The 12,705-nt window shown below is 46.4% G+C and overlaps 1 protein-coding gene across 1 annotated transcript; it reads left to right on the top strand.

The window, feature by feature from the left end:
* Nucleotides 1-6,742: 6,742 nt before the first annotated feature.
* On the top strand, nucleotides 6,743-12,219 carry LOC115384595 (voltage-dependent L-type calcium channel subunit beta-2-like; the record flags this gene model as incomplete). Its single annotated transcript, XM_030086848.1, has 5 exons — nucleotides 6,743-6,904; nucleotides 7,516-7,581; nucleotides 11,070-11,192; nucleotides 11,439-11,578; nucleotides 12,116-12,219. Coding segments are annotated over exons 1-5 (595 nt in total), but the record flags the coding sequence as incomplete, so codon positions are not given.
* Between the last annotated feature and the right edge of the window lie 486 nt (nucleotides 12,220-12,705).

Genomic DNA, 12,705 nt, shown 5'->3' with positions numbered 1-12,705 from the left:
GACAGGATCCTTCACCATCCCAAGACATCTGCGACTATGTGTAAGCGTGTTGAAAAGGCAGTTCAGAGCAGCAAGCGTTCTTCATTGCCGGATGCGTATGTAAATATGCATGTGTAGGGAAAGAAGATGAAAAGAGAAAAATTTAAAAGGACAAAAATAAGAAGGTAAAAATAAAAGAGAAAAAACAGCAAGCGTCCCTTCACTGATCTGGGCCTGTCTACCTCCGTACTGACGGAAAACCTTTCCTTCAGGAGCTTTGAACCCTTAATTACCACAGATCACAGCTCCAGCAATTTGCACAATTTTGTTTAAATGAAACAGTCTATGGCCTCCCCAGACGTGGGGACATCGGTAGAGCAGAACCTCACTCCTTGACACTCATTTGATCGCAGTACCGTTTGCCCTCTTAGTAGCGAGTCTATCACCTCCCTAGACGAAGAGGATGCTGGGAGAACCGATCCTCATACCTTGACATTCACTCGGCCGCAGAAAGGCGTGTGACCTCTTGGCTTTTGAGTCTCTCACCTCCTCTGAATCAAAAACCACTGCTGGAAGCAGTTCAGTGTGTGTGTGGCAATCTTTGCGTAAATATATTTTTGTGTAAAACTTAAGTTTAAAGGTTATTGACGGAGTGCAAACTAACTGAAAAACCTGTAGATATATGCGGCTCCAGAGCACAGGGTGCTCAGATAAAAGAGAAGTTAACGATAAAGTGTAAAATTCTGGTTAAAATAATCATAATTAAACAATTAAAATAGTTTTTTAGCCAAGCGACTGTTAAAATTAGGTCAAAAGAATTCGTAAATTGTGTAACTTGGTAATTTACTTCACCTCGACAGGTGTAGAAGAGCGACAGAATGAAAGACAAAATTCTTAAGTGTTGGCAGGAACAGCAGCCAGACAGCCTGGGAGGTCTGATGTTCAAAATTCACCTTAAACAAAACACCAGACTGACCAAGAAAGAACAGGGACCGGCGTTAGAACGTTTGATCGACTGGGCAGAAAAACTTCAGAAAGAGGGAACCCTGGGAGTATGGGAAGGACCGCGTCCGGAACCGTCAAAAATACGAAACCTGATAAAAACTACCGAGGACGGAATAAAAAACATTGCTAAACTCATTGAGCAGGCAGACCACCTCAAAAGTAGAAATCTTAAAAATAAACAGCAAAAAATGGAGGACTGCCTGGCATTAACTAGAGTTTTCGATGCGGACTATCTTAGCGTAATCCGTTCTGAACAACCTAAAGACAAAAAGAGGCTGGAGAAATTAGAAAATCCACTAAAAAACCCTGAAAAACCCACTAGTTCTCCCCCATACTCAGAGCAGCCTCAGCCGCTATCAGTGCCTTATGCTGAGGCCTTCTTGGCACTTCAGAAAGCCCAAGAAGAAGCAAAACAAAGGGAGCGTGACTCCCTCGTTTCAACCCAAACACCTATATTACAAGTAAACAATGCTCTGGTGGACGCTGTGATCATGGGTGAAGACGCGACCCCTCTGCACAGAGCAATACAGGAGATGGAAAGAAACCAAAGTGTCCCTGGACCTTCTGGGGAGACACAACAAAAAGCACATGGAGTCCCTGGTGAAGCTAAAACACAACAGTCTTCACCTAATAACCTCGACACAAGCCTGCATGATGTCGCGTGTGAGATAAACAGAGAACTCGGAGAGCTAAAAAGGATGAGACAAGAGACAGAGAGAGAGACCAGAGAGGTCCGAGAATTAATCCGAATGCAGACACCTCACACAAAATCACTGGCCAATTTCAAAACTAGGACACGAGGAGAGAGGGAGAGAGAGGAAAGGGAGTCAGAATTAGCCAGAAAACTAAAAGAGATTGAGCTGGAGGAGATGAGACGTAAAAGGGGGGAAGAGAGCAGAGAGAGCAGTGAGGGGGACAGGGAAAGATTCGTGAGCAGAAAGGGTAGACCTCTCAACTCATACGGGTTACTGGACAGTGAGCTGAATCTACACAGAGGCCGAACCTCAGATTCTGACCCAGATGATGAAACACCCTCAAATGGAATGTTCCCCCTGGTAACGGCAATTTCACAAGATGGACAGCGGACAACCACATACTGCCCATTCACATGTCAGGATATGGAATCCATCCGATTGAAACTTCCTCCGTTAAAGGAGGGAGGGGGATGTTGGATCCGAGAATTCCTGGAACTGGGCAAAGGCTCAACGCTCACGATGGGAGACTTCCGGAAATGCGCCGGAGCGTCTCTGACCCTGACTGAGCTGAGAGAGCTGGAACATCGAGCTGGTACAAATGAGGCTTATGACCATGAGAGACTTGGGGTTTATAACAGACGGCTGTGGAGAATTATTCGTGAACAATACCCCGCGAGATTGGATCACACAGAACTTATAAAGATGACCCTGAAAACAGGCGAGTCCGGTCCGGACTACATCGCGCGCACACAAATAAAGTGGCAGGAGAAAACAGGAGGAACCGTTCGTGGTGCCATGGAACGAGGGTATCGGAGTGCTGTTGAATCATCCCTGCCCCCACAAATCTCAGAAAAACTAAAGGACACCGTGGGACTAAACAGAATGGACTTTGACACTTGGAAAGCACACGTGGAACACCACATTAACAAAGCACAAGAAAAAGAGAAAACAACAAATGAGGAGATAAAGGACACGAAGTACCAGTTCGTAAAAACCCAGCTGCAAGAACTCAGAAAGAAGATTAACGAGGACAAAAAGACAAAACAGAAGGATGTGGAACAGATGGTGGTCACAACTGAGGAGCCAGAAACTTCAACGGTCGTGATAAAGTCAGAACCAATTCCCATTTTTCAGGCCGCACAGAGAGAATCCTTTGCCCCCAGAGGCAGAGGGAGACCGTACAGAGCTCAAGGACGAAGATCCTGGCAACCGCCACCTCAAACATACAGATACAGAGAGAATGACTGTTATCTCTGCGGATCATATGACCATTGGGCCCGAGACTGCCCACACGGTGCCGGCTTTGTACCCTATGCTCAACAAAGAAGACCACCTTTTGTGGCACGGGGGGGGGGTACCAGCCACAGGGCCCGTCACGGCCCCAACCTCCAGCACAAGGGGAGCACCTGCAGCAGGGGCCTCCACAACAAAATCCACACCAGCCCCCGAATCAACAAATGATGCCCTAGGGTGGCCGAGGTCCTACAAGGGGTGGGGAAGTAGCTGACTCTGTGTTCGACCAAAAATTATTTCCTGAACCTATTGTAGAGTTAACTATAAATGAAAAAATCACAAAATTCATGCTAGACACCGGAGCACGATACAGCACAATAAACGAGCCATACCCACCCTCACTACACACAACATCAGTTGTAGGATTTTCGGGAAAAACAGAATTATGGCCATTTTCTGAAAAATTACAATGTGAATGGGAAGGTTATACATTTGAACACCGGTTCTTGCTCTCGCCTAAATGTCCTGTAAATCTACTGGCGAGAGACGTGATTGCAACCATGAATGCACAAATAATTTGTGGAAGAAAACACACTGACATTATTTTCCCTGATGGTAAAATCAGGCGATGTCTCATAGACAAAACATCCCATCAATTGACACAAGCAGCAGCTCAACACACCGACACACAGGAGGAGCCCAAGGCCGAGATATGGTGGGGGAGACTCAGACACTCCGCCGAAACACCTCTCCACGAGGCTTATGAAAAATGGGAGCCATGGATTAGAAGCCTCAGAACATACGTGCCCCCCGTCGACACCCCACATTGTACCTACAACTACTCATTGAACCCTGATCCAGAATACGATGCCCTCTGGGAAGCAAAAGAACATCTATTCACCCAGGAGGGCACGCCGTGGTTAACGGTGGAAAACATCTATGTTGGACCAGAAGGCGTGGCTGCTGCAGTGAATCTACAAGACACACTGACGCCGCTATACGCACTTGACCATGACTCAACGCCACACATCACTCTGGCAGTGGCAGCCGGAGGACAAGCCAAGAACCTGGGCCCCATGATGAAGCATGCCCTGGACAAATCAAACGTTTGGAGCCCCACTGTTAACCCACTACTGCAGTACTGTAAAGAAAATAACATCTACCGCATTGTTCACAGATCACATGCAGCACAAACACTAGAAAAAACCACTCTAGAAAGAACACACGGCCGAGAGAACACAGACTCTCCAATCACAGAAAAACTACTGGAACAGGTACCCCTACAGGTGTGGTCCCAGGGACCCACACTAACACTGTGCTGAATTATCTCACTTTAACCAAATTGACATTTTCACCAAAGCATCAACAAGTACCAAACACAACTTACTTGCCAGTCATGAAGGGATTTTCTCTTTTTGTCCCTGAGCTTCTCAGAGCCACCTTTTCGTTTTGTTTTGTTCTCCATATTTTGGCCTACTTTCACCCATCCAAAGTTCCCTTCAGATGTCCGTCTGGGCTGTGTGTGATTGACAGGTGACAGCAGCTGCAGAGTGAGGGAGTGGGTGGGACTTAACCACTGCAGGGATGAAATGTGATTGGCTATCAGCAGCAATCCCAGGTAAACCAGCCTCTGGCATCAGGAGCTGTCCAGCTGACAGCCCAGCCTCCTTGTGGAGCGGACCATAGCGCTGTTGGCGGTGTCATGTCAGACTTTTTTTTTTTCCTCGTGGTCCGACCGGCCCACTGAGGCAGCGGCCCACCGGGAAACCTCCCGGTGCTCCCGATGGCCAGTCTGCCCTTGAATATATCCCAGTGTAAGGATTTGAACATGGAGCCTAATATGAAGAATATTATGAATATTCAGGATATGATATATATTCATTATACTGTATATATTTAGGGCATGCCATGCTTATTCAAACATATGTCATGTCATTAACAGAGATTTGATGTTTATTACAAACCAAACCGTTTGAAAATCGGTTGAAATTTGAGCAAGTTATGGCTTGTTAAACAGTTCATGTCTCATCAACACAATGTAATGAGAGAGCGAGATTCCCGTACAAAGATGGCCGACCTCTGTGGACGTCCAACTTCATTGGCCAGCAGCGTGACGAGGCATCTAAGTGTTCTATAAGATATCTATGGTCTTTCCTCTGAAAGTCAATGATTTCTATGGCCTGCAGAAAAATCATGTGCAACAGAACAACCGTTCTGGCTGTGATCCGTCTCCGGTCCGGAATCACCGCAGCACACCACCTGCAGTGCCTCTGCAGTCCGCTGGAGGAGGTTGCCAGATCTGTCATGAAACCCTTTTAACTCAATAGAAAGCAGTCCAAAAAAACACGTCATAAACACATAATTATTTCATCAACCCGTCCGACGTGTTCAACAAAGAAGCTTGATTTGGCAGAAACCCGCCCAATCTGGCAACACAGAGCCGCTCCGGTCATACAGCTGTATTCCACAGAACAGCTAAGAATCTAAACACAGCTCCAAAAAATTAAGAATGCAGGCAGCAAGAGCGCATCGAGGAGGCAAACCACACGCAGCAGTCAGGAAAATAATATACAATATTAAACTCACCAGGCTTTCACAGAAGTACAGTCCTCCGGTTTTTATGACTGGAGGCAAAAACCACAGGAGCACAGGTTTGCTGCTCGGTCCTGAATCTCACTCCACCACTCTTCTGCACGTTTGTCTGGTAATGTCGCTGTGACTGACTCTGATGAGTCTGTTGTGGATGAAAGCTCGAGAGCGGAGATTGGAGCTGGTCACACATGAATTTTGTGACCTGGAAAAGCTCCTCGAACACCAGGAGAAGCAGGACAAACTGTTCATCAACAAGACGGACCGTCCAGCGGCATTTCAAAACAAATGTGTCCATGTTTTGACCAGCTTACTGCCGTTAACTTAATCACGGGTGACTATGAGAAGCCAATACAAACTACAGCCAGGTTAGCTAAGGACCCCATTTATCCCGGGACCCCGATGAGTGACAGCTGTCCTCGCAGATGCCTGTCTGAATGTCGTTACATGCGCCGCAGTGGCGCTGTTGGATTTAAAACTTTTATTTTTTCTTGGTTGGCTTATGGTAGGGCTGATACAATTCTTGGTGGGGCTTTAGTCCAACCAAGCCCCACCCTGGCACCGCCTATGTTCAAGGACCTCCTCAATCCTGTCACTACGTCTTCTGCGGAGGAAGCAGAAGCTGAGGTCTCAGAGGTGGACTCGTCCATCACCCAAGTCAAAGTCACCAAGGTGGTCGGTAAGCTCCTCGGTCTCAAGGCACCGGAGGTGGATGACATTCACCCTGAATACCTTGAGTCTCTGGATGTGCAAGGACTGTCTTGGTTGACACGTCTCTGCAACATGGCGTGGCGGTCAGGGACGGTGCCTCTGGATTGGCAGACCGGGGTGGTGGTCCCCCTGTTTAAAAGGGGGACCGGAGGGTGTGCTCCGACTATAGGGGAGTCAGACTCCTCAGCCTGCAGCTTGCCGGAGGCTGATCAGACTCCTGGGAAAGTCTGTTCCATAACCTCAGACCGTCCCTGGGCCGTGTCGTTGGTGCCGACATGGATGATCACCTATTGGACAGTGGAGGGGATGGACTCCGGGGCAGGAGTCCTGGCTCTCTTTGAGGTGGTAGTGGCTCCCAGAGTGACTCCGGACTGACTCTCCTTGATCAGCCTCCGGCAAGCTGCAGAGGTTGAAGCCTGGGATTTTTGCTGCTGCTCCGGCAGCGTGGAACAACAGTGCAGCTCCAGGACCACAGCAAAGTGATCTGTCTCCGGGACCGCGGTGGAGCGACGAGGTCCGAATCCGGTGAGATGGGGGACTATTGTGGTGTCTGGCAGTGGCGAGGGAGCCACGAAGTCCATGGCTTCCAGGTTGTAGTGGCAGAGAGCCGTGGGCTGCCAGAGGACGCGGGAACAGCAGAGGCCTTCAACATCCATTGCACCGTCACTGTCGTGCTGCAGGGCAAGGCAGTGGTTAGAGAGGGGTAGTGGAGGCGGAACCACTGTGAGATTATGCTTTGTCTACTGCTGGTGGTCTGGTGTGGCGCAGGATGGAGCCCAGGGTGTCGGGGCGGCGGCGGCTGAAAATGACGCTATTACCAGAGATTGCTGAGTGGGCCAACAGCATAGTCTTAGCCAGCATAACGTCTTTCTCCCTGAGCTCCTCCGAAAACCAGCAAATGTCCTCCCTCAGGTCAGCGATGGTTTTATCTGCTTTTGAGACGGGAGGTGCGGTTGAGGTCCGGCATGCATGGCTGCGGCCATATAGAGGCCGCCAGCCGCCAGCAGCACAGCATCACTGCTGTCCAACACCGGGACCCACGGACACACGCCTCTGGTCTCTGGGGCCCGGGATCACCACCGGTGTAGATGTGCTGCCGCCTCGCCGAGACATTGAAAAGTTGAGGAAGTCGAAGGGAGAGGGCACCTGTTAATGGGACTTTACTCACATCACTGCAGCTGAATCCAGATCACAGAGTTCTTGATGATTGTTTTCTGTTTTTAGATTAGTGGTTGTTTTCGTTCTGAAAATCCTTTCATTTTTACTGACTACAGTAATTGCAGTCTGTCTCTGACTCCTTTAGGGAGAGCGTCAGGACTCGGACATCGTTGAGGAAAGAAACGCCCAGGTCCAGCTGGAGAAGGCCAAGGTACTCACACACTCTGTAGCTTCACAACATGACTTTAATGAGCAAGCTCCTTCTTTTACAGTGTTTTCCAGCAATACAGCACAAAGGCACCAGACACCACTGCATCAACAGTTCCACTGGTGGCGGTGGTTATTGCATCTTTAAAGTAATTTTGACTTGTTGATCATCTGCATCTGTACTCAAAGTCACATTAGGTATAAATGAAGGCAAGCGAAAGAAAACTGTTATCTGAATGAGCAAACCCCAAAGCACTGTCATCCACACCACAGTGTATTGATCCAAAATGCCAAAGTTAGACTTCTTTTACAGTTTTTCACAATTGCTAAAACACATTTCTTGAAACCTCCATCCATTTTCTCAAAACCTTAAACACAAATCCAAAAATCCACACTACATTCACAAAAAACTCAGACATTTCTGTCAAAATCGAATTATCGCCTCAAAACCAGTTCTCTTGTGATCAAAACCACACTATGCGTTCAGATCTCACACACAGCAGGTAAAAACATGTTCACCTCAGATCGTTCATTAGACACTACATGAAATAACTGAGGACACAGCAGCAGTCCTCACTTTTTAAACCTGCTGGGTTCTTTTCCCATTAACCCATTTCCTGGGTAGCCCTAGATTTTGTGCAGATTGGGTCACTTTTACCCCAAATTAGATGAATTGTGTCGACCCAGCAGAGTGAGTTGATGATTTGAACAAAATCACCATTTTGAACAGTCCTGCAGCTCCTTCTCCTTCTTGCATCTGGAGACTTCTGGCAACAAACGCAACAGAAAACTGGAGTCCTGTGTTCTCACAGAAGATGATTGCAATGGCTAAGAAGGAAAAGACATATGACATCCCCCTACTTATACTGATGTGTGGCTGTGGCTCAGTTGGTAGAGTGGTTGTCTCACAGTTGTGAGGTTGTTAGTTCAAATCTTTTCCTCTACATGTCAATGAACTGCACTGAGCCCCAGCTGGCTTCCAGTGGAGGGTTTGACAGTCTTGCATGGCAGAGGGCACGTGTTTCTGAATTCTGAGGGTTTACATTTTTACTGTAAAGTAACCTTCCCAGACCGGCTGATCAATCCTGACCCAGCATCAGGGTCAACTCTTCAGCCCAAACGGCTGCTGGGTAGAAATAACCCCGCTTTGGCTCGGTCCCTTTTGGGCCCAGCGCTGGGTCAGCAATTCCACTCAATGTGGGTTATTTTTACAGTAACCAGCAGTTTTCAGAGTGTGTAGTGCACAGAAAATTTTTATTTTACGTATTTGAAATGCATTTAGAAAAAAAAACCCATCTAAGTCAAAGTGATATCTAAATTGACCGTCATAACAAAAAATAAATACAAAACAAACAAAACCAAAGCAGACTCCTGCATGGTCCCGGTCCTGGAGGTTCAGTCTCCAGCATCTTGTCTCTGTGCACACTTGGTCTGATCACATCATTAGAAATATGTGTTCAGTTTTGAGCTGTTGTGTGTAAAAGATGACAGCTGTGTTGGAGTTGTGTTCACATTTTGCTGCCAGTGATTACAATTTTGCAAAAATGTTGTGAAATGTGTTTAGTGACTGAGAATGTGTCTAAGGTTTTGCAAAAAAGAGCAGATCGGTTTTGAAAATTGAGCATAGGACCTGAACAGTGTTTAAGTTTTTGCCAAAAGAGTGTTTGATTCGAAAAATGAGTTTAGGCCCCTGAGAGTTTGGTTCAGGCAGTGGGGTTTAGTGTTTTAGCAATTGTGAAAAACTGTAACTGAAATAATTCTTATCCTGATTGTTAAAAGCAAAGAATCAAAGATTTGTACCTACATAATATTGTTACAGCATTTACCATTTAATCCTTTCAATCTGCTAAATTTAAAGACTATAAAGCAGTTTTAAGGCTCATTCATTCATGTTCTACACCTCCTACCCTGTTCAGGGTCATGGGCTGCTGGAGCTAATCCCAGCTACTGATGGGTGAGGATGGAGTCCACTTGGACCAGTCTCCACTACATCACATTGACCACGTTTACATAGACCCAGAAATCCTCTGTATATTCGGATTATAAGGTGTAGCAGATTGTAAATGAGTCATACTGAGAGGATCCGCTTCGAGGTCATCTAAACTGATCAATAATCCGCTCTGTGTCTCATATATATGGTCCTTGACAGCAGAGCAGATTAAACGGGGATTATTGGTTCTGCCCTGTGTTCCCTCGTACGTAGTGATGTGACGACACGACAGGAAGCAGGAAACAGGAAGCAGGAAAGTAAAAAACAAGCAGAAGAACTGGACGGTGGCTGAGAAACACTTTTTTAAGTGTTACCCTGAGAGAACAAACACTGGAGGAGAGATGGAGCCAGCTGTTGAAAGAGCTTGGTGGTAGACTACCAGTGGACCGCCGCCGGTGTTCTGGATTCACTGGTTCCCATGGTAACGAGAGACGGATACCTGTAAACACATGCTGGAAACGGCAGATGTTAAAATAAGACTCACAAAAGACTCTAAACTAATACATTTACTGTAACTGTAGAAAACCAACGTTCACCAGAACCTCTACAAGTTTTAGTCGGTTTTCCACATCAGTTGGTCACAAGTTAACACGGACACCAGTTAATTCGAAACATTGGCAGGCGTAGCAGAGCCTCACAACCGACCGGTGCTCGACACCGGGATGTGGCGCCGGGCGGGGGAGGAGCTCTCTGAGCAGCGTCTCATGGGGATGTTGAAGCATCATTTGAGCAGAGATCCGGCAGATAAAAACACTCTGCTGGGCTCCGAGCACTGCTGCTGCAGAGCTACAGACCTGAACATTCAGTGAGAGACTTTGTGTGCGTGTCACAGGACGCCCTGTAATCCGCTTCACCCAGGACCCTGGAGAACCAGGATTCATCGTGGATTGCTTTGTCTGCTGTCCATGTGTACAAAATGCGTTCAAGAGGATTTCAACCTGTTTTCAATCGGATTGAAAGAACACCCATTTAAACTGAGCCAGTGAGACATACTGCCACACACTCACTTTCACACCAATTAGCCTCATACCACATTATTGGGCCATGAGAGGAAACCAGAGGTATGGGAGGAAAGTATTCCTATTACAGTTTTTTTTTTTTTAATTTCTCCATAATTCTGCATGGAGTGACTGGATGAGTCACCACATGCACAAAATTAACCTGTGATATAACAGACGTGTCAATGGAGGAAGTTAGGAAGCATATCTGAAAATTACAGTAGATATGTTCTTTAGTTGACAAAAAAACAAAAAGAAAAACAAAAAATTAAAAAATCAAGCAAAAAACCCAGTATGGGAGATGACCTGTTACAAAGTGAAATGTTGAGCTGCAGAAGACAAACAGACAAACTGAAGATGTCAGGAGGCAGAAAACAGAAAAAAATATATTGGGCTTGGCATATTTTAAGACCTGTCGTTTTTACACAACCAGATATTTTTCTTTCATTACAACAGGAAACCTGTTGTTTCGCAGTGACTGTGACGCTTCTTTTGTGTTCCCAGTACAAGCCTGTGGCGTTTGCTGTACGCTGCAACTTCTCTTACACACCAGCAGATGACGACAACGTTCCCGTCCCAGGCCAGGCCGTCACCTTCGAAGCCAGAGACTTCATACATGTCAAAGAGGTTTGAAACACAGACACACCAGTCAGTCAGTGACAATACAGCCAGTGTGAGACGGAGGCTGCTGTAGTGGTGAGCAATGGTCTGACAGCTCTTTTCACGGCGCCGCTGGATGTACAGCACCATGAAAAACTTTAAAGACAAGGCCATATTTACTGATTTTCATTGATGATATGCCATTTAAACATTCTGAGGCCCATCACAGTACCATGATTCAAACTTTTTTTTCTTGTCCTTCTCAATGAGCAGAAGTTTAACAATGACTGGTGGATTGGCCGGCCGGTGAAGGAGGATGGCGTGGTGGGCTTCGTCCCGAGTCCAGTCAACCTGGAAACCATTCTCATCAGGAGAGAAGTCCAAGCCAGGAAAGCTGCCAAGGCCTTAGCCAAGTATGAGCAAGCTTTACTTTGACTGATCTTCAGATGTTTGGGTGCAAATCCCAACCGTTGACTCATGATGGGACTTTGTCCCCAAAACTTCATTAGGAGCTTCAATATCAATTAATTGCCACACATCAGTAAAAAAAAAAAAGTGAAACTGTAAACAACTGATTAAAATGCATGAGTGTGAAATGAAGAGGATTTAAAGTTCACAACAATTAACAGTGAACTGTCTCTCTCACAAAGTGAGTTTTGTTAGTTTGAACATTTCATGTTTCATTTCTCCTCTCTGCTGTTGACTCATCTAACACAGCAGCTCGGCTTTTTTTAAAACTTCTGTTGACTTTCCTCACATTATCCAAATTGCATTTACATCCATCTGTGCAAACAATCCTACCAAAGCCGAATGATGCTTTTTAATGGTGTACTGCTAGAACACACTCAGCAGACAGACTGACGTGACGCTACCATCCACCTGCTGCTTTTACTGAATTCATCCTCAAGAAGAGATGAGCCATGAAAATGGAACTTTCTCTAATCTTTCAGCAAAGCAGCGGCTCAAGCAGCTCAAGATATGAACTCAAAGAAGTACACTCCTCCATCACAAGGTCAGTACCTGGATCAAACTGTGTCCAATGTACCGCCGCAGCGTGAGCACAGTCAGCTGAGCAAGCCAACCGTGGAAAGGCCGCATTACGAGAGCTTGACTGATCAATGATGGGGTCCCAGCCTCTTCAAGACGTCAGTGCTCAGAAATAGTGCACAGCACTGCTGAACATGTTGAAAACTGCTCATGCAAAATGACTCAGTTCAGTTAAACTTCAGTAAGCCAACGTGAGCACACAAGGGGGATGTTCTGAGAAACAAACACACACTAATAAGAAGTCATATACTGGACACACACACACACACACACACACATATTCAACAATCTGTGGTTAAATTCATTAAAACTGAACTTTTACAAAAGTCATTTCAAGACACTTGTAAAGAGAAAAATCCAACAATTCCACATGAGCAAGCACAGGCAGCAGTCAGCTGAACGGAAGAATTCAGGAAGAAACTCCCAGGACCGGACCCAGGGGAGGAGAGAGAGAGAGAGAGAGAGAGAGAGAGAGGGGGGGGGAGAGAGAGGG

Source organism: Salarias fasciatus, unplaced genomic scaffold (genome assembly GCF_902148845.1).
Source record: "Salarias fasciatus unplaced genomic scaffold, fSalaFa1.1, whole genome shotgun sequence".
In the NCBI taxonomy this organism is placed as follows: domain Eukaryota; kingdom Metazoa; phylum Chordata; class Actinopteri; order Blenniiformes; family Blenniidae; genus Salarias; species Salarias fasciatus.
This window is presented reverse-complemented; position numbering and strand designations above follow the sequence as displayed.